Source organism: Phacochoerus africanus, chromosome 2 (assembly GCF_016906955.1).
Source record: "Phacochoerus africanus isolate WHEZ1 chromosome 2, ROS_Pafr_v1, whole genome shotgun sequence".
Taxonomy (NCBI): Eukaryota; Metazoa; Chordata; class Mammalia; order Artiodactyla; family Suidae; genus Phacochoerus; species Phacochoerus africanus.
In genome coordinates, this window is record NC_062545.1 from 264,311,008 (window position 1) to 264,338,502 (window position 27,495).

General features: G+C 44.1%; 1 protein-coding gene across 2 annotated transcripts in view; it reads left to right on the forward strand.

Annotated features, from left to right (window-relative positions):
• MRRF (mitochondrial ribosome recycling factor) overlaps positions 1–27,495 on the forward strand; it is a 59,139-nt gene that overhangs the window by 30,677 nt on the left and 967 nt on the right. For both annotated transcript variants that reach the window (XM_047768328.1, XM_047768327.1), the window contains exon 6: positions 18,967–19,126. In XM_047768328.1, the coding sequence (XP_047624284.1) occupies positions 18,967–19,126 (160 nt within the window). The remainder of the gene's footprint in view (positions 1–18,966; positions 19,127–27,495) is intronic.

Here is a 27,495-nt window from a genome sequence, read left to right on the forward strand (position 1 = left end):
CAGTACCTGTTTGCTTGATTAGTTCATTGACTTAGCAGATTTTCTACAACTGTGTTATTTGCCAGCCTCTGTGCTGGGTGCTAGGGATGAATGGACGTGGGGTTTGCCTTGTGGAAATCAAGGCCATCCTGAGCCCTAGTGTATATTACCTGCAGCTTGTGGAATTTACTCTTATCCACAGTTTGTAGATGAGAAAATAGAAATTCAGAGAAATTCAGGGATTTGCTCAGGATCACATGGCCAGTTAGTAGCCGTCAGGATGCAAATCCTGAGTTTTTCTGTTAGCTGAGTCCAGGCTCCTTCTCCTGCACTCTGGGGGTAGATGAGTAATTCTGGAAAGTGCTGTGTGTACTCATGGAGAGCAGAAGCAAGGCTTGCAAGTGGGATGAAGGGATGAATAGTTGTCAGCAGCTTTATTTTCTAGTTCTTGCTCTTCTGTCTGTGAAATCTTGGAAAAGCCACTTAACCCCTGAGCCTCGGTTTCCTGCTACACAGGATGAAGGGCTTGTTCTCACCGATCTGCCAGCTCCCTTCTGGAGCTCTGAAATGCCGTGGCGCTGTGGATTTAAATGCTCGTTGCTGGCTTGGATTCTTCTTAGAGTGGCCCAGTCGTGGATCATATTTTTCCTTCAAAGAGCTTGTTGATATATGTGCACCGCTGCAGCCCCACACGAGTTAACGATTGCCCTTATGCATTGTGTGTAAGTTTGAAAGATCAGTGAGTTTAACTTGAATTTCCAAAGACATGGGGATCTGTTACATTGTATTTTGCATTTTGCATTATTGTATGTTGCTTAATGGGTGTAATCCAAGAGAAAGTTGACGGACCAAATCCGTCTGCTCCCGCAAACCTCATTTTTTATATACTTTCTTCCCTTTGACAAGGTGGGAAGGTCATGAGACCCCTTACTGAATTATACGTTTGGTATTTTTCCAGATAAAAAATGAATGATCTGTTCTTTATTATGGAGGCCGTGTCTTGTGAGAGGATAAAGCTTGATTTAGATGTAAAGAGGACCAGGGTTTGGTTTTATTTGGCTTTGGCAGTGACTTCAGTATGACTCTGGGTGTATCACCCTAGAGCATGCTGCCTCAGGTTCCTTATTTGTAAGATGAATGAATACGTGATAGGTGGAGATTTGGTGGGGTTAGGAAATAGATTAAGATCTAGAGGAAAGGAGCTATATTATTTCAGCAGACCTAAAATTTTCCCTGTGTACGTAATTTTACATCAGGAGGAAAGGAAAGAGCGAGGAAGAGGACTAATACGTTGAGTATCCACTATGTGCCAGGAGTAGTTAGGCACTTGACACGTGCAGGAAAAGTAGAAAAGTTTAACGCTTTAATGGTTAAATTTGTGCCTTGGTATCACAGAAGCGTGAAAGTGAGTTCTGACTCTTGTACTTTTTAGCTGTGTGACAACGGCAACTGTCTCTACCTCTGAAAAATATTCATAGGACTTGCCTTAGAGAGTTATCGGGGATTTCGGTGAGATAACGTACACAAAGCTTTCGATGTTTTGCAAGCACCCAGTTAATGCTAGCATGTGTTCCTTCATTCCTTCCCTTAAATGAGTAGGCACCTCACTTCCTTTCAGGGATGAGAAAATCAAAATTCCAAGAGGTGAGGCCTTAGCTCAGGTCACGCAGCTGGTAATTGGCAAAGCTGTGGGGAGGAGAGTAACACAGAAAAGCTTATGTTAGGCGTTTGGGAGGTGGGAGGGCATCAGAAGCATAGATTCCAAGGATCAGTTTCTGATGGTAAAATTTCAAATTTAGTTCTATAAAAATTTACCTTTCCTGTTGATTGTGCTTCTTCCTCTGCCCGATAATAATCTACAAGTCTGCTTTTTTTTTGCCTTTGCTCTGGATGCCCAGAGCTAAGTTTTATTTTCAGTTGCAGCAGATCTCAGCTGGTACCTCACCCTCATTATGCTCCTCTGATTCTTATATTCTTATTTAAATGAGTCTACTGAGTACGTGACTCTTACCGTAATCTGCCTCTGATCCTTTTGGGAAGTAATCGGAAGATAAATCCCAAAGCAGTAACAGGTCAGACTTGGAGCCTGGGTGGCTCTTATCACCAAGCCTTTTCATAGCCTCTTCCAGTCCAGCTGTGTGTGTGCCCCTGTGCAGGTTTTTCTCCTGGCCGTCCTTGGTAAAATGCCTTGGACCTCACAGGCTCTGGGTTACATTCATCCCCATTGACAATATGTGCAGCTTTTGTTTTCTTCTTGGCCGGTGTGCTTTCCTTTAGAGAAGTCAGTTAACTAGATGGAGCCTTTATACATTCCTGTTAATTAAGATTCGCCGAAATAGTTTCTTCTGTTTTTCTTTCCTATTTATGTAGTCAGGTTCTGAGTCCTATTTATTAACCCCTGCACTGCAGGTGCTGGGCTGAACACTTGAGGGTTTCTCCTTGAATTCTCCCAGCTCCACTCTGAGGTCAGGAGACTGTTCTCTGTCCACTTGCCTGATGAGTGACCTCCAGCTCCTAGGAGCTGGGGCCTGCTGCTCTGGGGCTACCGAGGGGCAGAAGCAGGACAGAACGCAGGTCTTTTTTACTGCCTTATCCCCTCTTCTTGTCTCCTGATAGCAGCTTTCTCTGATATATCAGCCCTTCACTACTTCATCAGGAACCCTGAAGAGTTTTGAGCAGTTTATTTTGATCAGGTTAGATTCCTGCCCCCAAACAAACCAATACTCCTTTACTTACTGTTTTACCAAATATCAGTGAGAAAACCACAGAGTAGAGTGAGGCTTCTTTGGTTTGAGAGCACTGTGTTCCTGTCTGGCTTTAAATAAACTGGTAAGGGGGAGTTTCTGTTGTGGCTCAGGGGTAACATACCTGACTAGTATCCATGAGGTTGCAGGTTCGATCCCTGGCCTCGCTCAGTGGGTTAAGGATCCGGTGGTGCTGTGAGCTGTGGCTGTGAGCTGCCCTTGTTGCTGTGGCAGCAGCTGTGGCTCTGATTCGACCCCCAGTCTGGGAACTTCAGTCTGCCGTGTGTGTGGCCCTAAAAAGCAAAAAACAAAAACAAAAACAAAAAAAACAACCTGTAAGGAATCATAAATTCACCAAAGAAACAAAAGTGCCTAAAATAGACTTGTTCCCCAGCGAGAATGCATCCTTTCTGGATTGTCCTCCTCTTTCATTATTTTTCATCAGTATCTGTATTGGTTTTAAGTAGGATTAAAGAAAAAATTAAAATACCTCTATCCTTTCCTCCATTGGGCACCACTTCTAGCACCTTGATTTTCTAGATTTTTCTATGCAACTTGAGACACATGTCTATATCTCCCTTTTTCTTATAATGATACAGGATTATGTTATACGTACTCTTCTCTCTCTCTCTTTTTTTTTTTTTTTTCAGTGTGTGTCATTGCTCTCTGATGAGAGTTTCCTCCTTCTTCTTTTTAAGGGAAGCATGGTGTTTGCATGTTATGTATAACATTAAATAGTTTCCAGTTGTTGAGTATCTTGGTTGTTTAAAATTTTTCTTTTTTACCAAGAGGGTTGTAATGGTCTCCTAAGGCTTTGCTTCCTGTTCTTCTGCTGGAAGTGGAAAGTGGTAGAGGGGGGACTGTAATTGGGGACTAAATGAATGGAATGTGGGGGCCTTGGTGTAGCCTTTGCCCCGTAATTGTCTCAGGCTTGTTTGCATCCATGTACTGCATACTGCTGAGCTTCTTAGAGACGTGGACGTTTCAGGGCCAGGTAACCATTTGCAGCACACCTGAGCAATCCCTCCGGTGGTCCTCAGACCCAAACTTGACATCACTCTCTTAAGAAACCCCATTGATGTTTGAACAGCTCTCCTGGCTCACTGCATGGCAACAATAATGTCAGGCAAAGTGATTGTTTACTGAGTACATAGTATATTCTGGGCCTTACCCTGTATTATTTAAGTCATTCTGTTATTTCCTATTTTTTATACAAGTAAGTAAGTCGAAGAGAGGTTAAATAATTTACTCAAGTTCATTTAGCTACTAAAGGTCGAGTTGTGCAGGGTTTCAATATGGGTCTGCTTGACTTCAAAGTCTATTCTTATGTCTGTGGACTTCTGAGAGCACGTTTTCTTTTTGTAAAAGGGACAGCAGTTGGTATTTTAAAATTTATTTATGTACCAACCCAAACCATGTGGAGCATAATTGCCAAAGCTCAGATCAGGGTGCATAATCTGAAAATAAATTTGTGTGCCACTTTTTGGTGTAAGAGGTGGTCTGGAATATAAGATATTTGGTTTTGGTTTTTAGTCAACTTAATTGAGGTGTATCTTACATACAAAAAATGAACCCATTTCAAGTGTACATGATGATGAATTTTGACAAATATATGTGTCCCTGTAATCCCCACCTCAGTCAAGATACAGACCAATTCAGTCATCCCGAAAGTTCCCTGTGCCCCTTTGCAAGTCAGTCCCTAGCCTTTTCTGGCCGCAAGTGACTTAATAGCTTTTATGAGAATATGAAATTTTTATGCTGAAATGTGAAACTTTTAGGATATTCATACACTTATTCAGCAGATATTTATTGAGCGCCTACTATATATTAGGCGTAGTTCTAGACATGGAAGATATAGCAGTGAACAAGCCAGACCAAGCCTCTGCTTTTGTGGAACTTCTGCTGGGGAAATGGACATACAGTGTGTCAGATGGCCATATTTTTCTTCCTGTGGAGAAAAATAAGGCAGTGGAAAGAAATAAAGGATGTCATAGCTGGGGTAGTGGGCTGGTACAATTTTAAGTAATGTGTTCACTGAAGGCTTCAGGGAAAAGGTGATAATTGAACAGAGAACTGAGGTTGTGAGAGAGCAAACTGTACTTGTATTCATCACGAGGGCAGAGGAAGCAGCAAGTGCAGAAGCCCTGAGGTGGGAGTCCACTTGGGGTGTTCGGGGTATAGTAAGAGTGTGTGTGTGGCTGTCGCAGAATAAGGGAGGGGAGAGAAATAGGAGATGAGGTCTGAGTGAAATGGGGAGGCCAATATCGTATAAGGTCTTTTATTAGTCAGGGTTCTCCCTAGAAACAGAACCAACAGAATATATATGTATCCATATATACACACAGACACACATATGGATATATGTGTGTGTGTGTGTGTGTGTGTATAACTTTATTATAAGGAGTTGGCTCATGTGATTATGGAGGCTGAGAAGTCCCAGGATCTGCAGTTGACAAACTGGAGAGCCAGGAGAGCTGATGGAGTTGTTCAGTCTAAAAGCCAGGAGGCTCGAGACCCAGGAAGTACTGATGTTTCAGTTTGAGTCAAGGCAGGAAAAAGCCATTCTCCCAGCTTGAAGGCAATCAGAAGGATTCTGCTCTTATCCTGGGGAATTCCCAGTCATTTCTGTTTTATGCAGATCTTCAACGGATTGAGCGAGGCCCACCCACATTAGGGAGGGCAGCCTCCTTTGCTCAGCCTGTTGATTTAAATGTTCACCTCATCCAAAAACACCCTCACAGAACCACCCAGAGTAATGCTTGACCAAATATCTGGGTAGTCGTGTGTCACATAAAATAAACCATTATAGTCCTTACACACCCTTAAAAGAATCTTGGTTTCTAGGATGAGTGAAATGGCAAGTCATTGGAGGTTGATGAGGTAGGGAGTGACAGGATCTGATTAGGTTTTGAAAGGATCATTCTAGCCACTATTTTGAGAATTATACTGTAGGAAGGCAAGGCTGAAAGCGGGGATCGGTTAGGAGCTATTGTTGGAATCCGGGTATGATGGTGGCCTGGACTAGTGTGGTTGGTTAAAAGTGGTCAGATTCTGGATACATTTTAAAGGAAAAGCTGCCAGGATTTTCTGACAGATAAGTTGTGAATTTAGAAAGAAAGGACCCAAAGAAGACTGAGGTTTTTGGCCTGCGCAACTGGAAGGCTGGAGTTGCCATTTACTGAGATAGGCCAGACTATGGGCTGCCAGGCTGGGCACTCCTGTTCAGGAGGAGCAGGCTTTGTCCATATTTATTTTGAGATGCTACCAGACATCCACGTGGAGAGGTCAAGTAGGCTGTTAGATAGGTCAATTTAGAGTTCAGAGGACAGTTGTGGGCTAGAGAGAGAACTCTGGGAGGCATAAATATGTAGGAGAAGCCATGAAATTAGATAAGGGTAAATATAGGTAATGAAGAGAAGGGTTTGGGAACTGAGCCCCGGATGCTTCACATCCAGATTTATGGGTCACGGTGATGAGGAGGAACCAGCAAGAGAGACTGAGAATAGTTGGCCAGAGACCCAGGAGAATGTGGGGGGTTGTGTTGTAAAGATGAGAGACTCATCAGCGACACTGGACGGTGCTCATGGGTCAAGGAAGAAGGGATGTGAGAGTTGGTCATTGGATTTAGCAACAGAATTTATTTATCAGTTCATCTCTGGGTACGAAGGACAGACAGACCTGGATTCACATCCCTGTTTATCCTTCTCTGGATATATCAACTTGGTTCCTCTGAAAAGCAGCTACCAAGACAGAATTAGGTGTGCAAGAGATTCATTGGAGGGGAGGCCTGTGAAAGAGATGGTGCAGGTCTGTCGCTGGTGAAGAAGGGAAACGGCCAGGAGTGGGTAGAAGACAACTCACACTGCAGTGCATTTCTGAGAATGTCAGCCAGGCTGATGGATGTTTCCGAGCAAAGATTGCCCCTTAAAGGGTCCCTCTGCCACTGCAGCCCAGGGAACATGCCCACTGCAGTGACCTTGGAAAAGTCACTTACTTTTTGGAAGCTTCAGCTTCCTTATCTATAAAATGGGCATAATTTCTATGATTTTTTTGAAGAGTAATGGAATAGTATATGTGATGCTCCTATTGTGAGGCATCCTTCTTCTTCTTTTTCTTTTTCAAGTTCCCAGGCTAGGGGTCAAATTGGAGCTGCAGCTGCCAGCCTATACCACAGCCACAGCAATGCAGGATCCAGGATGCCTGCAACCTATACTGCCGCACCTCACGCCAATGCTGGATCCTTAATCCACTGAGCAAGGCCAAGAATCGAACCTGCATCCTCATGGATACTAGTCAGGTTCATTACCGCTGAGCCACAGCAGGAACTCCTTGTCCATCTTGTAGTAGTTGTTTGATTCACCAGGTTAAAGAGTTCTTGGAAACATTCTTTTCTGGTTATTTGGGAGTAAAACCAATGATATTTTCTTTCTTTTTGCTGATTGCGCTTTTAGTCCTTAACACCCTCTTTTCTCTCTTCCCTCACTAATCCCCTCCCGTAGCTTCATATTCATTTTTTTTCCTATCTTTTCCTCCATTTTTAGGGGTGGGAGGAGTGGAGTCATTACGTTGTAATTATCTTGAAATTTAAGTTGCTCAGGAACACTGCAGTTTGATTGTTAATGAGCACTTGGTTTGTTCTTTGAATATGAATTATGGTGAACAAGCCCTCTTGGAAGGTATATCCCAAAGTTGAAAATTCCATGACTAGTCCTGCCTGTGGTATGAGATCTGCTTAGTGTTTCTGGAAAAGCCTTGGTTCTTGTCGACACCCTCAGCCCACCGAACTGCTCCCCAAGGCTTCCCAGTAGTTGGGTAATTGCCGTCATTGACTCCCACTTTTCCTCTGGGCCTTGTCAGTGATGATAGACCTTATACCTAGATCAGGCTCCTGCCCTCAGACCTTGTCTCCAGGGACAGCATGGAGGAGAATTCTCTCTGGGGTTGGACCAGGCCATTTCACCAGGTAACAGTAAAAAGCCCTGGGTTGTGGTTTTCCTAGTCTGAATTTTTTTTCTCAAGTGTTTGTTCTGAGCATATGCTGAAGGACAGTTTCTCTTGGATGACGACCTGGTTTTTCTAGGGAGAGCAAGCTGGTAAGGCAGGGTAGCAGGTCCCCAGGCCCAGTTAAACAGGGAGGGGTAGCTCCTGTGCAGCCAGGGAGCATGGGAATTGACACCCGGAGGAGCCAAGGTTATCAGAACAACTCGAAGAAGAGAATCAGTGAAATGAGTTATGTGACCTGAGCCTAGTTATTTCAACTCTCTGAGTCTCAGTTTCTTCATCTGTAAAATGGAATAATAGCATTATTTACTTTTCTGAAGAGTTACTGGGAGGAGCTTCTGTAAGAAGAGAGCAGGAGTAGAGGGGGCTCTGTCTTTAGACCTTGAGGCAGGTCTGACGGCAGTGAAGAAAGCAATTGACAAATGAAATGAAAAAGAATGTTATTTTAAAAATCATCATCATCAAGGTAACTGTTGTTACTGAGCATTCCTGTGACCTTTTCTGTGTGGTCACTGTTAACCATTTGAGGGAGCAGTTCCTGCCAGTCCCTGGGTGAGGAGACCGAGTCACGCTGCCGGCCACCAAGCTTTCCACCTGTAGGCAAGTACTGTTCCATGACGAGAACCAGCTAGGCATATGGCATTTTTAACAGCTTTACTGAGATGTAATTCACCCATTTAAAGTGTATACTACAAACAAACAGGAAAAAAGTGTATACTACAGTGGTTTTTAGTATATTCAGAGAGTTGTGAAACTATCACCACACTCAGTTTTAGGATGTCTTTCATCACCCCACAAAGAAACCCTGAACCCACTGGCAGTCACTCCCCACTTCACCCCCAGGTCACCCCCGGCCCCAGGATTGCTGTAGACACTACCATTCTGCTTTCTGTCTCTAGATTTTCCTATTCTGAACATTTCGTATGACTGGAATCACATTGTATGTGGTCTTTTGTGTCTGGCTTCTTTCACTTAGCATTAAATATTTCCAAGGTTCATCCATGTTATAGCATGTATCAATACTTTCTTTTTCATTGCTGAATAACATTCTATTGTGTGGATGTGCCACATTTTATTTATCTATTGATAAGCTGATGAATTTTTGGGTTGTTTCCACTTTTAGCTATTATGAATAATGCTGCTTTGAACATATTTGCACAAGCTTTTGTATAAACATGTTTTCCGTTCTCTTGGATATATATCTATATATAGATATATACCTATATATATATACACACACATGAGTGGAATTGCAGGGTCACATGATTACTCTAACTTTTTGAGGATCTACCAAACTTTTTCACAGGGACTGTACATTTTACATACCTGCAAGTAATGTTTAAGGGTTCTGATTTCTGCGTCTCCTTTCTAACACTTGTTGTTGTTATTATTATCATCTAGTGTATGATGTGGCTCCTCATGATAGTTTTGACTTGCATTTCCCTAATGTTTATGACGTTGAGTGTCTTTTCATGTGCGTGTTTGCCATCTATACATCTTTAGAAAAATGTCTATTCAGGTCCTTCACCCATTTTAAAAATTAGATTTTTTGTACTTTTGTTGTTGAGTTGTCGGAGATCCTTGTTATGTTCTGGATATGAGACTCTTAACAGATATATGATTTTCATTTTTTTAATTATAAAAATAATATACATTTATTGCCAAAATTCAAATCCTACAGAAAAATAAAATGTTCTTTTGTAGTTCCCCAAGTAGTCTTCTTAGAAGTAACTGTTGGTAAGATTAACATGTATTCTTCCAGATTTTAAATGATGCATGCGCATACACACACACAAACACACACACAACACACACACATATTTAATTTACATAATGGGATTAAGTACCTACAGTGCCAAAACTTGCTTTTTTTGGCTTAGCAAAATCATCTGTACATTTTTTCATGATGATCTCATTGTTTTTGTGCCTACAGAGAAATACCCTTTTGAGATAGGTATAATTCAGATGAGGAAACTTGGAGTCAGAAAGTTTAAGTGATTTGCTCAAGGTCACAGATTTGTAAGCAGAGGAGTCATCGTTCATATAGAATCTGTTTTGACGGCCCATTTTCTTGCCACACTGTCATGTTGCTCTTCAGGCTGCCGACCTGGAACCTCCTTCCTCCTAGCTCTGTGGCCTCTGTCTAGCTGCTGTATGGCTTTGTGGATCTTGTACAAAGATCGTGTGTATAACGTGCACATTCTAGGAAATATTGGTAATACCCTTTTTTTACACAACCGTCACACCTACAGACTGTTAGTGGTCTTGAAAGAAAAAAAGTCAGAGGAGGACACCTAGTGACCTCATCTGTGCTGAGGCAGCCACCAACTACTTTGGAGCAACTACAGCTGCTATTCCAGCCCTATCATGCCCACTGCCTACCTGCTTTCCAGGACCATTCATTCACTCATTCATTCATTCTGCTGGAGGACTTCTGTATGTGGTCTCTCAACTGTCCAGGCCAGGCGAGCCTCCGTGCAGTATGAGGAGGCCTGCTTTCTCCTCAGCCCGCCTGTGGCTTTTTAGGAGCACTTCCTACTATTTCAGGTCCCAAGTGCTTGGAATGGGGTTCCCTCCCTGCACGAATGTTCGGTTTGAAACACACCAGAAAGAGCGGTCAGGAACCAAGTGTGGAGCATGGGCTGAGGAGAAAGCTGCGGCAACTCCAATGCAGAAGTGGCGCCTCCTTCCCCTGCCCCCCCACCCCGTCCTGTACCTGCTTTCAGAACCTGGCACTTGGCCGTTGGAGGTCAGGTCACTGCCCCATTGCCGACTTCTAGAGACTCCCTTTCTCCTTTCTACCCACTGCCCTTACGCAGTGGAGCTGGAGGGGTGGCCTGGAGCTGTGTACCTACGCGGGCCTCAGTTAGAGCGGTGCTCCCCTCATCCCTGCAGCTGGTAGGAAGAGCTGCTTGGGTTTGTCTAGCACCAGTAAGGGAGGTCTGGAATTCACGAATCAGGCTGCCCTGGGCTCTGATCCCAGGTCTACCAGGAACTTGTTGAGTGGCCTTGGGCATGTTACTTGATCTGTCTGAGCCTCCCTTTTCTGACCTGTAAAAACCAGGTAATAAGACCACTTAGGTCATAGGAGTGATGTGAAGGTTCACTAAGCTAATAGTCATCTCAGAGCCTGGCACGTGGGAAGAGCTCTGCAAATGTTAGTGTTGTTGTTATTGAAGGGGAGCAGATGGCATTGGGGCCGGAAGTCCGGGCAGTTGTCAGCGGGCGCTTACTGTGATCGTAATAAGGTCCCTCCTTATCTCCCTGTCTTGCTTTATTTTCTTCATAGCACTTAAGTGGCATTTCGTAGACTTATGTTTACTCTCTCCTTCACTAGAATGTGAAGTTTTGTTTGCTGCTATATTCCCCAGCCCCTGAAACAGGACCTAGCAGGTAGTAAGTACAAGAATGCAGTTGGTGTTTATGGGACGAGTGAATGTGAGTGTGTCCCGTGTCCACTGCTGTCCCGGGTGCTGTTTGTATATTAACTAAGGTATTTGTAACAGTCTTAGAGGGACATATGTTATTATACCCCTATTTACAGATGAAGAGACTGAGTCACAGGGGGAGGGAGTTCTTTGTGCCTGGTGTCACAGGTTAATAATGGGAAGAACAGATGTCTTTCTCAGCCTGAGCTTGTAGCCATTGTCCTCTGCTCTCTCTCTAGGAGACATCACTGTTATTTTTATTATTAATCTGGTTGACAGCTTTTTAAAAAATTTTAGAATGATTTTTATTTTTTTCCATTATAGATGGTTTACAGTGTTCTGTCAGTTTTCTACTGTACAGCAAGGTGACCCAGTTACACATACATGTATACATTCTTTTTTCTCACATTATCATGCTCCATCATAAGTGACTAGATACAATTCCCAGTGTTATACAGCAGGATACTCATTGCTTATCCATTTCAAAGGCAATAGTTTGCATCTATTAACCCCAAATTCCCAATCCACCCCACTCCCTCTCCGCTCCCCCTTGGCAACCACAAGTCTGTTCTCCATGTGATTGACAGCTTTTAAAATACTCAGTACCTACATATGCAGAATTCTTTAACCATCATCTCTCATTCGCTCCTGACACCAACTGTGGAAGAAGAAAGAGAGCATTTTTATTACCTTCCTCCCCTTTACAGTTGAGGAAACAGTAACAGATAGTGTTACTGAGCACATCTCCATGAACCAGCGCACTGAGTAATTCTTTTCATCCTGTGCTGCAGTCTCATTAACTTAGTGGTGTTATACACATTCGACAGATGGGAACACTAAGGCAAAGAGGTAAAATCCTTGCCCAGGGTCATCCGGCTAAGCAGTGATAGATCTGAGCCTCAAACACTGGCAGTCTGGCTGCAGAGGCTGTTCTCTTAAACACATCACGCGACATGCTTTGTGATCTCGGGAGGAAAAACCAATTGTCTGCCGTTATCCCACCTGTAAGTGACATAGCTGGAAGCGGAAATCAAGTCTGACTTGATCACCCAAACCTGAGCCCTTTGTCCTGTACATGAGAGCTACCTCCACTTATCCCTGGACTTGGGTTTCCAGCTTCTAGGATGATAGGGAAGGAGAAAACCGGGGACTTAATCAAGGTCACTCAGCTGGGAATATGGAGCTGTGACCCCTGACCTCAACCTCCTCTGTCTTTCCATCATGCTGGGCTATATTTCAGGATGGCCTGTCTGGTTTAGCTGGCCTCAGTCACAGGATAGGCCTTTGAAAGCAGATGAGAACTAAAGGTATTGTGATGGTAGAGATCCTTCCAAAGGGTGTGCACGATTTCCTTTGGGCTAGAAGGACACCTCCTGTCTGGATGAGATAGTAGCGTGTGTAAGATGGGCTGGGGAGCTGAGGGGGGGGGGGCGGCTCAGGGGGGCCGATGAGGAAAGAGGGGAGGGAGAATTGTGGACCTGGGAGCATAGGAAGTCTGGCTGGGCTACACAAACAAAAATATTTCCTTCAGGGCCAGTGGCCCCGAGGCATTAGGCAGCGCCCACCAGCAAACAATAAAGCAGGGCATGTGTCTGCCGCTGATTGCACACCCTGCTGCTGTAGGGGGCGGGGGGCGGGGGGGGGGGAGCCTCAGTGGCCCAGGGAGGAGGGGGCAAGCTTGCTCTCCTTCGAGCCGTCAGAGACGTGTTTCCCTGGGCCGTTTGTTCTGTGGAAGCACGGCTCCCTTCTCCCTCAGCCTGTCTCGTGCAGCACGGCTGCTGGAGCCGAGCTCACGCCTCCCACGGCCCCTATTCCCTGCTCTCCTCTCTCCTGGTTCTGCCCCTGGCTGCTCACCAGCCACATAGTAGCCTAAGCTCCTAGTGACTAAATCCTTTTGACTGCGTTCTCCCCCACTGCTCACGTCCTCTGTTGCCCAGCCTTGCAATTCTGTGGTAAGAGTAAGAAAGTGGCCGCCCTGCACGGAGCTGCCACCATCATTTCATGTAATCCTGTGCTTCCGCCTTCTTAGTCTTTATTCTCATTTACACGAGACTAGTCTGGAGAAGTTGAATAACATGCTCACAGTTCTGAAGCTAATGAGTGGCAGAGCTGGGATTCCAGCTTAGGTCTTCTTGCCTTTAAAGCATGTCTTTCTACCTTTTTAAGTTCTGAGTGACCAAAGATCCTTTGGAAGTCTGACATTATAACTGGTTTTCTCTGTAGTTGCCGTGCTGACCGTAGCTTCCTCTGCTGTACACCTGGTGAGTGGTTTTGCACATGTCCCGTTCTCCTTGAAACAATAGGAAGTATCCTTTCTGTCAGGGGGATTCTCTGCCATGTGAGTTACTGGCGGGGCAGGCCCCTCTGCTTATTGTTCATGGGACACACTCAAGGAATTTTACAGGAAGGCCCCCATCCAGGATGTTACTGGAAGACCTGCTGGAGGAGTTTGTACAAACAAAGTGTGACCCTGCCAGCTCAGTCAGAACCCCTGCCTTATGCTGGGAGGCTCTCTGACCCCAGCGGAAATGGCTGCTGTCTTCATCACCCGGCCACGAAGCTTCTATGGGCTAGGGCCTGAGCTCCCCGTCTGCCTGCCCAGAGGCTCCCGGGTGGACTTGTCATGTGCTCAGATCTGGTTTGCACATTGCTGTCTGCACAAAATACAAAGCTGACCACATTTCCTTTGCCTCAGACGTCTGTGATATTCCATCTTGTTCTTAGAAACAGTCTACTGAGACTGTTTTTTTTTTTTTTCCTATTGTGGCAAGATACACATTAAAGATTTACCTTTTCAGTACTTTTAAATGTACAGTTCAATGGTATTAAGAACATTCACATTGTTGTGCAGCCAGTCACCAGAACTCTTTTCATCTTGCGAAACTGAAACCCTATACCCATTAAACAACAGCTCCCCGTTCCCTCATCCTCAGTTCCCTGGTAATTGCGATTTTACTTTGTGTCTATGAATTTAACTATGTCAGGTACCTCTATTTGTGGGATCATATATTTGTCCTTTTCGGTCTGGCTTATTTCACTTAGCATAACCTTTTCAAAGTTTATCCATGTTGTAGCATGTAGCAGAATGTCCTTCCTTTTCAGGCTGAATCCTGTTCCCCTGTGTGTATCTCCCACATTTGTGTGTGTGTGTTCAACCATCTGTGCATCTAATGAGCCTGACAATGGCACTGAAGTGCCTGCGTGCTAGTCTCGCCCTTACCAGCCCCCCCCAGCCTCCCCACTGGAAACAGTCTTTCGGCCCTGCTTTCTGTACTGCAGCCACACTGCCGTTCTTCAGTTCCCCAAGAGCAGTACCCTCCTTCCCTGGACAAAGGCCTTTGTTTACCCTGGGCTCTTCCCCCATTAGGAAGGATCTTCCCCCAGCTTCTCCACTCTTACTCATCCTGACTTAAATATCCCTTAACTTAAATATCTTCACGTTTTCTTCCTAGAGTCCCACAAGGACAGCTTGGTCAGACTCCTTTCCCCTGCTTATTATTTTCAGAGAGCTCTGTATGTCTTTGTTGGGTGTAACTTATGATTAATTGTATTTATTTAATGACTACCTTCCTTGAGACTGTAAACTCATGTGTGTATAATACCAAATTCTTTGTATGTGACATAGTGGCTGGAACACAATAAATATACAGTAAATAGCTGCTGAATAAAACTATAAACTGAATGAGTGAATTCATATCAGAAAGAAAATTTCATGGCTACATGCTGTGAACATTTGTATTTTGCAGTGTACATGAGATGTTAACTCACAAGTCAAATCTCCAGAAGTCATCTTGCTGGAGCTTGGATTGTTTGCCCTGTCATTTCCCTGTTGGTAGAAACTTCCATGAATAAGCTCATCATTATTCGAAGATGCCCCCATAGTTGCCAAAACATAAACAATGATAGCAACAAAATCAGCATACATTTTCTGATTGTTTATATTCTACCAGGATTTGCACTGTATGCTTTCCATATATTATCTCATCTAATCCTCATGAGAACTCTGAAAGGTCGATGCTGGGGATTTTGTTAGTTGATCTTCGGTTCCTTTTTCCAGGTGAGATGAGCCAGGCTCGGAGATTTTTAAATTCCTTGCCTAATGTCAGTGAGTCAGTAAGGGCAGACCCAGAGCAGGGGGCAGTCGGGGTGGCGTTCAGTTTCACAGGCCTGTGATGGGGACCACCCCCTCCCCTCCGTGCCCTTCCCCTCATTACCTGAAATAGCTCTCTTTTTATCTGTTTCATAAATGGGCCCTCTGCCTTGGTTTTATTTGAAGGCATGCTTTCATGGTAAAGAAGAACTTGAAAACCCTAGGCTTACAGAACAAACTTGACCCTGGTGCACCTTTTTCAGCCTCCCACCTTCCTGCCATTGTGTCTCCCACTGTGCTTCTGCTTAAAGTGCCCTTTCCTTTCTTCTGCAGTTGATGAGTTCCTCTGCATCTACAGGGCATTTTCCAGATCGCAGGGCAGAATGAGCTCTACTCTGGGCACGCTCCACCCACCCCCCCCCCGCCCCCCGAAGAAGGCCCATCCCTCTGTCCTGGCAGCAGTCATGCTCTTCCTAAGTAGTGGTTGACAAGTCTGTCTACACTGCTGGGCCGAGCCTCTAGAGAAGTTGGATCAGGCCTGCCTCCTCTCTGGTACTCCCCAGCCTGGCCCAGGACCTGGCAGGGAACACAGAGGCCCCAGCCAGTGCTTGATGAGGGAATGCTCGCCAAGTGCAGCGCGGGTGCTCAGAACCAACTGGCTGGGGCCAGAGCCTGGGCTGCAACTAGCGTATACTCTCAGAACCCTGTGAATGCGAGATGGAGATGATCAGATGTATTAATCACTGGTTTGGAAGGGAATTAAAATATTTCCATAATATAGTATGTTTCTTTTCTAAAACAGATGTGCCCTCGTTGTTTCATGAGGAAGTAATTAAGTGTGTTTGATTAAAACATTCATAAACGCTATCATTTATCCAAGGCTACTATATGCTGCTATCTGAATTGGTACTTATATATATGTTGTGTCTCTTTCTCCCAATCACCCCGTAAGGTGTTTTTATTATCTTCATTCGAAAGACGAAGAAACTGAGAAAGATTAAGTAGCTTGCCCAAGGATAGTCAGCCTCTGAGTGATAGATACCAGAATCAAACAGGGCAGTCTTGTCTACGGCCGTACCACCCTGAACGCGCCCCATCTCATCTGATCTCAGAAGCTAAGCAGGGTCAGGCTTGGTTAGTACCTGGATGGGAAACAGTTCTGTCTTGACCTCAGAACCAGTCCTTTCCATTGCCCTGACTGCTTCTGATCTTGTATTGTGGATGACTTGTAGCTCAACCCCCAGAACCAGCACACTGATGCCTCTCTTCCTCTCAGCCCTTCCTGTGCCTGTCCCCCCGTCTTCCCTCCTCCTCACTGCCCTCCCCTCTCCTAGATTATTGCCTTGTATTTGCATCCTGAAACTGGAATATTTTTGTCAGTGTCAATAATTGAATATTACCATGTATGGAAACTGGTGTTAGTAGTGTACTGAGATCACATTTACATGAATAAATATAAAAATATACTTTATTAGGCCAAATTACATATATTATGGTTTTATTTTCTTTATACAGCCATTTACTCTTAAGATTTTTTGAGTCCCAAATGTCGTGCCTCACCCAGGGCATATGGAAGTTCCCAGGCTAGGGATCGAATTGGAGCTGCACCCCCGGCCTATGCCACAGCCACAGCAATGCAGGATCTGAGCTGTGTCTGCAACCTACACCATAGCTCACGGCAACACCAGATCCTTAACCTACTGAATGAGGCCAGGGATTGAACCCGCATCCTAATGGATACTAGTCGAGTTCACTAACCGCTGAGCCACGACGGGAACTCCCCAATTTATATATTTTTAAATGTGTGATTTTTTTCCCCTCAATGTAAAATATAAATATAATAGTTCAGTGAAAAAGAAGTGGGTTAGATAAATTTTTTATTTTATTAAATTTTGTCTAAAAAGCAGGCTACCTAGAGATTGAAATACTTCTCGGTAGAGAATTTTAAGAGGTTTCTTTCAGACTTAGAATCATTTATTTTCTGCCCCTCCTAGTATTTCAGCAGGATTAGGTTTTTTGAATCAGTGGATCAAGTTTTAATTTTCCTGTTCCTTCCTTATACTGACATATGCTTTGGCAGAACAAAAAAGAGACCTAAACATGTCAGCATGATTTTTGTTCAATGAATTAAAAACCGTAAAAGTAACAAGATCTGATCCAAATCCCTAAACTCCTGACATGGTGGTTTTGTCCTTTTCAGTCCCAAGATTCATATTACTGACTTTGAAAAAAGCTTTCTGCCTGGAAGCAGAAGTAATGGCAGCAGCGCATAGTTTATTTGAAATAGATTGCAAGGGGTAGGCAGCATGGAGAAGTGGAAAGAACACAGGCCAGAAGATCTGGATTTGGATCCCAGTTCTGTCGCTCAGACCCATGGGCAAGTTGCTTGACATCTGTGTGCCTCAGTTTCCTCACTGGAAAATGGGGGTTTTCAGATCTAGTTTGATGAGTTGTTGTGAGGTTCAGTGACGTAATAGACTTACAGTACTTACCTGGTATTGAGGGGCTTAATAACGGTAGGAACCAGGATTATTTTTATTTTGCACATACTTTCAAATAGCTGGGTCCAGAAGGATTTATTTATCACACAGCCATTCACTTTGTCCTCAGAGCTTATCCTTTCTCAAAATTCTTTAATTATTCCCTCATCCTCTCAGGGAAAAAGTACCAGGTAGATGCCACTAAGTTTTTAAGACCTGCTTGTCACTGTTTCACATGGAACATATACCCCGGAACTTGGGACTATCCCCAGGATCACATTGATTTGAGGGTCAGGCACCGTATGCCAGGGATGTTAATTTCAGGACGGGAGGCAGATAAATTTTGTCATACTAAGACCTTGAGCTTTTGAGACAGGCCATTCTCAGTTTGACTTTGTGTAAGATACCAAATTACTTTGGACCTTATTTTCTTCATAAAATGGGAGTTCATGATCTTCCAAGACCCTCTATGACAAGGCTCTCCAGCCTCTTGTTACTCCTTTCTTTGTTTTCTGTGCTCCAGTCAGTTCCTCACATGAATGTGATCTCCTTGCAGCTTAAAGCCTGTGCACATGCTCCTTCTTCATCCAGGAAATCCCTGCCGGTACTGGTGACTTGCACTCATTCTTCAGATCCTTGTGGTGTATTAGGATAGGATGCACAATGCTGTAGCAACAAGCAACCCCCACATCTCCATGGTGAAAACAGCAGAAATGTATTTCGTCTCTCTTTTTTTTTTTTTTTGTCTTTTTGCCTTTTCTAGGGCCGCTCTCACGGCATATGGAAGTTCCCAGGCTAGAGGTCTAATAGGAGCTGTAGCCGCCAGGCTACACCACAGCTCACAGCAATGCCGGATCCTTAACCCACACACATCATGCCATAACCTTGACACCACCCCTTTAAAATAGGTGTTGACAGTCCCCGTTTTACAGATGGGAACTCTCTATAATGAGGAAGTCCGTTATGCATCTGGTAAGGGACATGGCCAGGATTTGGCATCAGGTCTGCCGGGACTCCCTGCTCATGCTTTTAAGCAGTGCTCTAACTGGCCGTCCTCAGCCAACTCACCAGGGACGTTCTTTGACCCTGAGCATCCCCGGGAGGGTGTCAGAAATGTAAAGATCCTCCACCAAAAACGACTAAAGTTACGAACTGCTGAGCTATTGAACAAAGCGACATTAAATTCTTGGCTGGCTGTTAATGTGTGGGATGGTGCTCTTGAACGGTCTTTTGTCTTTTATCAGAGTGACGAGGGAGCACAGGGAAATGCTGGTGAAACTGGCTAAACAGAACACCAACAAGGCCAAAGAGTCTTTACGGAAGGTGCGGACCAACGCAATGAACAAGCTGAAGAAGTCAAAGGACAAGGCCTCGGAGGACACCCTCAGGCTCATAGAGAAGCAGGTACTGTTGCCAGCGATGTAGTATTTAGGATTCTGACCCAGAAAATCACTGGTTCATGTCTGAAGTGAGGACAGTTAAGAGACTACCCCCAGCTCTTTCACTGCCATGATCAACACTGGCTGAGTGTCCTGGGCCTAGCCCTGCGCTGGACCCTGGGAATATGGAGGGAGAGGAAGCTGTTGCCCCTTGACTGTGTTCCAGGCTCTGTGCCGAACGCTTTACTGCACTCTCTTATCCTCGTCACTGCAAAGCTGTGAGGTAGGCGGTGAGGAAACTGGGGTTCACAGAAGGTACATAACTTGCCCAAGGTCACACCGCTGGTAAATGGTAGCAGTGGGATCCATACCCAGGCAGGCTGCCCTCAGAGCCCGTGTGCTGATGCTCTCCTGTCTGTGCTTGGTTGTCTGGGTGCCGAGAAGTGAGGACTTAGCACTGTTCTTAGTGTACTGAGTTGTGGCCCTTGAACAAGTCTTAGGAGCTACTGGAGAGAAATAGTGAGAGACAAGAGTGAAACAGCATGGGCAAAGGTATGGTGATGGGACCGAGCACATTCTGTCAGGTCGCTGGGCTTGGACTGGGGTGAGACTAGGAAGTGGTCAGAGAAGACAGAGTGGCCAGTTCCTGGTGGGTCTTGTATACCAAGTTGAGGAGTTGGAACTTGAACATGTTCAGAGGTTCCCACATTGGCCCTGCATCTTTTTCAGTTGTCTGTGGTCGCAATATAAATGCTGGATAGCAACTTACCTCAAAACTCAGTGACTGCTATGTCCAGCATGAGTTCTTATTCTTGTTTCTGTGGGTCAGGTGAGATATAGCTGTTCTAGGCTGGGCTTGGTGTACTTGCCTTCAGAGATTAGGCACCTGCTCTTGTCATATCCCACTGGCCCCACAAATCACATGGTCCAAGTCACTGGGGCAAGGAAATATATGGGTTCATGGAAGCCCGGGGGAGGCCGTGAATGTTTGTCGAACAATAATCTTTCATAGTATTACAATCACTTGAGGAGCTAATAAAAATACAGGTACATGCCCCCACCCCTCGCTCTCAGAGATTAAGTCAATGAGTCAGGGTGGGACTCAAGAATAATGCATTTTAAAACGCTCCCCAGGTGATTCTGATACTTGAACTAACTCCTTTGAACAGTTATTTTTTAGGACAGTGGGGGCGTCACACTTGTGTTGAAAAGATGACAGTGGTGGCTGGGTGGAAAATAGATTGTATAGGGGCACTACTGGAAGCAGGGAGGCTGTTGTAGACATCCAACCAGGAAATGACATGGCTTGAACTGGTGGAATTAAGACAGGAAGATGAGTTTACCAGAATTCAGGAGATAGAATTTTTAATGTTTAGCATAATATATTATAAAGGGTTCAAACCTTTTATAAAGGATTTGCCTGAAGCCTCCTTGTCTATAATAAAAGCATTATCTTAGGAAGATTAAACAGGAGTGTGGACAGGATGGGGAGTAAAGAGGGAGGATGCGAGAGGCAAGAAGGCCATAAATGGACTAACTCTCTCTGCTCTTAGACCCGCAGTTAGATTCACAGTTAGAATGCTAGTTGGGGGCTCTTCTCCCCACCTCCCAGCAGCCCTGGGAACTATTTGCTTTTCTTTAAGAAAGACTTTGGGAAAAAAAAAAAAAAGTAGACCACAGTCACTCCGGGGGGAGAGTTTTAGATGGCTGGCTGGCCCTACTCCTGCATTTTCTGATTCAGTAGGTCTTCGTGGGAGTGTGTTTTTACAAAGCTCCCCAGGAGTTCCTGTGGTGGTGCAGCATTAACAAACCCAGCTAGTATCCGTGAGGATGTGGGATCGATCCCTGGCCTCACTCAGGGGGTTAAGGATCCAGCATTGCTGTGAGCTGTAGTGTAGATCTCAGACTTGGCTCGGATCATCTGGTGTTGCTGTGGCTGTGGTGTAGGCTGGCAGCTACAGCTCCAATTCGACCCCTAGCCTGGAAACTTCCATATGCGGGAGTGTGGCCCTAAAAAGACAAAAATAATAAAAAATAAAAGCTTCCCAGATGTGCAGAAGCAGACAGGAAAGGAAGTGACCTGGGAGCATTACAGTGTGCTGCTGTGATGGTGCTAGGGTTGGAAAGAGGTTGTTCTGCACTTCATGTCCTATGACCTGGGGGAAGTTACTTGACTCCTTGGAGACTGTTTCTTCTGTAAAAGCGATGTACAATTCCTGCCTTAAGGGTTGCTTGCCCTCTTCATGCCCTCCTCTTGCCCCGAGTCAGCTAAGAGGGATTTGTATACCAGCCAGGCCTTTTCTGAGCACTGAACAGACCTCGTAAGAGTCCAGCTGGGCCAGCTCCTTGTCTCTCTCCCAGGGGATTCCATCTCTGCCATTGACACTTGGCTTTTTGTTGCTTCCTGTGGACCTTGGGGGCCTGTCAGGCCCTCCTCACTCAGCAGATCTGGCATCTGCCTCAGGGATCAGAGCCCATGCTCCTTGAAAAAAGAAGAATGATCAGATAGCCAGTACTCTTCTTCTTTTTTTAAATCTGTCTTCCTGTGTTTAAAAAAAAATATGTATTTAGCATTGATTGGTAACACTGTATGTGTCATGTATACATTGTATTTTGACTTCTGCATGCACCACAGTGTGCTCACCATCCAAAGTTTAGTTCCCCCCCATCACCCTACAGTTGACCCCCTTTACCCATTTCACCCTCCTTCCACCCTCTTCCCTTTGGTAATTGCTGATCCTTTCTCTTTTTGTACTGGTTTTTGTTTTGTGTGATTTGTTCTTTTTTTTTTTTTTGGATTTTTCATTTTAGCACTCTTTTTTTTAGCTGCACCTGTGGCAAGTGGAAGTTCCCTGGTCAGGGATTGAACCCACACTACAGCAGCTACCCAAGCTGCTGCAGTGACAATGCCAGGTCTTTAACACACTGCACCACAAGGAAACTCCTATACCAACACTCTTGGTAAAACCTGCTTAACAGGAGTTCCTGGTGCAGCTCAGCAGGTTACCAACGCAACTAGTATCCATGAGGACGCAGGTTTGATCCCTGGCCTCGCCCAGTGGGTTAAGGATCCAGTGTTGCCATGACCTGTGGTGTGGGTCACAGACACAGCTCGAATCCCACGTTGCTATGGCTGTGGGTAGGCTGGTGGCTGCAGCTCCATTTCTACCCCTAGCCTGGAACTTCCACTTGTTGGCCCTAAAAAAAAAAATCTGCTTGACAAAGACCTTGCCAGAGGCCTTCACTCATTAGCATCCACCTTTTCACCTTCCTCTTCAGATTAGTTTTTTTTCTTCAGTGTTTATTACCGTTGATTATTATTATTTTCTTTCTTTTTTTAATTTTGTTTTATTACTCAATGAATTTTATTACATTTATAATTTGGGATATTCCACCCCCTCCCCCTTTTTAAACTACGCAGTTTTTAACATGATTGAAAGCTTGTAGTTTACATACAGTTTTGAATCCAGCTTTTTATTTTCTGTTTAGCATTAAAGCTATTACCATTTTCCTGTGTCTTAAAAAACGCTTCGTAAACAACCACATTCTAATGATTGCAAAATAGTCCGTCTTGTGGTTATACCATAATTCAGTTTCATAAGCCTTCTTGTTGGACATTTAGTTTGTTTAAACTTTTTTGTTATTATAAATAAGGTTGCAGTGAATATTTTTATACATAAATCTTTGTTGAGATGACTTCCCTAGGATAGAGTCTCATGTGTGGAACTATGGCATGAAGGAATTGAATATTTTTAAGATTTTCGGTATGTACTGTCTAAATCACTTGCAGGGTGTTTAGAATATGTGTATTTAAAAAGAATTTTTGCCTTTTCTAATCCCAAACATTTTAACCTAGAATTAGTTTTTTTCCCCCACATCTGTGGCATGTGGAAGCTCCCAGGCCAGGGATGGAATGTGTGCCACAGCAGTGACAACACCAGATCCTTAACCAATAGGCCACTAGGGAACTCCTCAAACATAGAATTTGTAATGTGAATTTAAAATGTTGCTTATCTTAGAAGTATTGCTTTCAGTTCTACACTCCACAGAAAAGATTAAGATATTCTTTGTATAAATCCATACCCTTCTAGAGGATAATATGGTAGTATATACCAAAACCCATACATTACTGATTCTCTGACTTCGGGATTTATCCAAAATAAGTTATCAAGAATCTTTTATCTACAGAGGTGTCCATTGATGTATTATGTATAATACTAGAAAATTGGAAACTGTCTAAATTTCTGATAGTAGGACAATAGCTTGTTTTACATCCATTCACTAGAATCTCTAAATATAGACAGTTATAAAAATACAGACACTTTTTTAAGGTAGGCTACACAATAGTGTCATAATACTCCATTTTTATAATGAAAAAGTTTCATGCATGTGAAAAGCTTGGCAGCTTATTTACTTCAAAATGTTCATGATAGTCATTTGGATTATGAACAATTATAATTGTATTCTTTGTGGAGCTTTCCTTTTAAAAGTTTTTTTCCAAAACCTGTATTACAGAAGTGTTTCATCTTTGGTATGTAAGAATAAAAGGATTCAGTTTTGGCGGTGCCCCTGCCGTCACATCTGACCCCCACCTCTTCCCCGCAACCTTCCCAACTCCCAGCCCAGGCCAGCTCTGCTGAAGAAGGACTGGGGTCTTTCCGCTTGGGACTCTGACATCTGCCAGCCTGCTGTTTCACCTTTGCTTTAGTTTGCTATAAATGGGTCTGTGGAACATGAAAGCACTTGGCAGAAACCACCAGTAAATCCGGCCAAGATCCTTTCACTGCCTCCTTTTTCTGAGAAACAGAGCGGCTCCAAAGTGAAGCTGGTACTAGTGGAGCCGAAGGAGGGAAGGGCTCCTAGTGGACCACAGGCAGGCACGCTGGAGAGAGTGAGTTGGTGGGTGGAAGCAGCAGCCGGTGACACTGTGGGTGCTCTGAGCTTTGCTAGCTAGGCTTGCCCCGGGGGTAGGCTCTGTGCTTTTCTGTCTCTGCCTTTTCTTTTCTGGAACATGTCAGGAACCCGTGTGATGATATTGATTGTGAGGACAACAGTGATGATGATGTTATGATCTGTGTGAGGCACATGTTGTCATGGAAAGGGCTCCTGCTGTGGAGTCAGACTGGCCTGGATTCAAATCCGGGCTCTTTCAGAGTTCCCTCATGGCTCAGCTGGTTAAGGATCCGATATTGTCACTGCTGTGACTCAGGTTGCTGCTGTGGTGTGAGTTTCATCCCTGGCCTGGGAATTTCTGCATGTCTCGGGTGTAGTCAAACAACAACAGCAGCAACAAATCAAATCCTGGCTGTTTTACTTCTCAGTTGTTAAGGTCAGCAAATGGCTTTACCTTCCTGAGGCTTTGTTTCCTCATCTCTAAAGTGGGAGTATTAATGCCTATTTCACAAGATTGGTGAGAGGACCAAACAGCACAGCATAGTTAAAAGTAGCTAGTATGGTTGCTGGTCTTTAGTAATGGTTTGCACTATTTGTTGGTCCTACTCCTTACTCACAGTTTTGTGAATATGAGACGGAATTGACTTAATGAGTCTAACACAGCCCCCCCTTGATGAGGGAGGACAGGCCAGGTTCTGTGGGCTCCCCAGAGGAAGTAGCAGCACCAAACTGACAATCAAGGGAACCAGCGTGGGTGAGTTCTCTGCTCGGTCACACACTGACCTTTTATGTGATCCTGGGCAGGTTAGGTAACATTTTAGGCTTTGGTTTACTCCTCTGTGAAATGAGGCTAGGAGCTCTCACCATGGCTCAGCAGAAAAGAATCTGACTAGCATCCATAAGGATGCAGGTTCAATCCCTGGCCTTGCTCGGTGGGTTAAGGATCCGGCTTTGCCATGAGCTGTGGTGTGGGTTGCAGACTTGGCTTGGATCCCGCATTGCGGTGGCTGTGGTGTAGTTCCGATCGGACCCCTAGCCTGGGAACCTCCATGTGCCACAGGTGCAGCCCTAAAAAGACAATAAATAAATAAAATGAGGGTAATACCTGTTCTACCTGCCTTATAGTATAGATATGTGAGGTTGTTGGATTTGAATGAAGTGACAGAGGACAAAACACTTCTGCATTGTGTGAGCTGTTGTGCAACTGTCAGGTGAAAAAATTAATATTCACATTGTAGTAAAGGAGGATAATAGTAATTTGTATGTTTTGAGGATTGTGTGAAATAATGCATGTAAAGTTTTCAGCCCAGTGTTTGACATGTAGTAAATAGAAGCCGTTGTTAGTATTCTGGTTGTTCTTAATCATCATTATTTTAAGAAGGAAAAGATGCACTTACAGGCAGACTATCCCCAAGGACGTTTTATGCCTGTAATAGGGCAGAAAGTAAGTATTTTCTCCCTTCCTTCCTTCCTTTCTTTTCTTTCTTTCGTCTTTTTGGGCCGTGCCCACAGCATGTGGAGGTTCCCAGGCTAAGGGTCCAATCGGAGCTGTAGCCACTGGTCTACACCAGAGCCATGGGCACACGGCATCCGAGCCTCATCTGTGACCTTCACCACAGCTCACAGCAACGCTGGATCCTTAACCCACTGAGCAAGGCCAGGGATCAAACCTGCATCCTCATGCATGCTAGTCGGGTTTGTTAACTGCTGAGCCACGACGGGAACTCCAAGAAAGTAAATATTTTCACTAATCGATTAATTGAAAAGAAGTCAGGAAGTGGGTAAAAATCAGAGTAACACAAGCAGTATTTGCATGTAGCAATTACCCAGTTTAAACATACTTGCACATTCATGATTTTGTTTAGCCCTCACACTTAACTCTGAGGAAGGGACTATCATCCCCATTTGATAGTTAAGGAAACCGAGACTCAAAGTGGGGAAATGACTTGCACATTGTTTCCCCAGTGAGACTTTAACCCATAACCCACGTTATCAAACTGTTCCTCTAAGTCCTTTTCCTCTCCCCAGTCCTAGTCTGTGTTCCCCAGATGCCATTTTTCCAGAGGAGGCTTGTAGCCCTGGTTCCTGGCTGTCCCAGGCTGCCAGCCTGCAGGTGCTGCAGTGCTGCTGGGCACCCTGCACACCCCATGCGGTCCAGCTGCTGGGGGGTGAGGGCAAAAGAAGCCTCTCAGGGTTTGTGCCAGCCAAGTGAGAGCCTGAGCAGCAGGCCTGAGCCGGTCCTGTTCCGGCGTGCCCAACTACAAAATGAGCAGCTGTTGCTATGGCGAGAGTCTGGCTGTCTCCTTGCCTGGGACCAATTGCTCCAAATCCTTTTTTAGTTTCTACCCTTGCCAGTGCATTTATTGCCCAGTTCCTGGCCAAGGCCTGTGGTCTGCAAATAAAGATGTTGGACAGCTGCTGTGCTGCTGAGCGCACAGATCCTGGGCACCATTCTGCCTCTTCCAAGCTTCCTGCCTAAGGCTTCCTGCCTTAGGTCCCTCCTAGACGTAGGACGGAGGCTGCAATGCTTACTAAATTGTGTTTTGTTTTTCTTCTTAGAGGGAGTATATTTTATTGCAGAAAATATGGGGAATACAGAAAAACACAGAAAACTAATAATACCTTTCACAAATATTTCCTGAGCACTTGCTATGTGCTGAGTTTTATGATGAATGTGACAGACACCAGCATGAATAATACATTTCCCATCTTTCCATCCCTGAAAGATAATCACTATTAATATTTTGACACATTTTCTTCCAGTTTTAAAAATATGAGTATTTTGAACATATTTGAGATCGTTTCTGCTGTATATATACACACTTTTATTTCCTGCTTTTTCTTTAATTCAAGGGTAACATGAGCATATTTCCATGATATTATAAATAATATCTTGAAACATTTCTTTTTCTCTGATTACAAGAGCAATCCATGCTTGTTATAAAACAGACATTTCAGAAATATATACTGGAATGTTATTTATATTTATACCCTCTCCATGAGAAATAGACAGTCTTAGCCCTTTTAATGGCTATATGTATTCAGTTACATATGCTATCATTTAAAATTTTCTGACTTGTAATTATTAAAAATAAAGTTTCAGTAAATATCTTTGCGTTTAGAATTTAAGAACATTTTTTTTTTTCAGATTCCATTCATGTGGTAATTTCTCAGTTGAGAAGTTGGGGGTTAAAAAATAGTAAGAACATTTGCATCAATTTGAATTCCTATTGGTGATATGTGATATATCCACTTCACCATAGCTCTGGCATTGAATATTGTAATTAAAAACCACAACATCAAACTTTGTTAACTATGATAACTAAATTATATCTTGTTTTAATTTGCATTTCTTCAGTGTCTGTTGAATTTTCCATGTTTGTTAACCAGATGTACTTCATCTTTTTTCAAGCCCCCTTTTTTTTTTCCTGCTTAATCATTGGGATCTTAATATTCTCCTTATCAGTTGATACAAGAGCTTGGTATAGCAGAGTGTCTGAG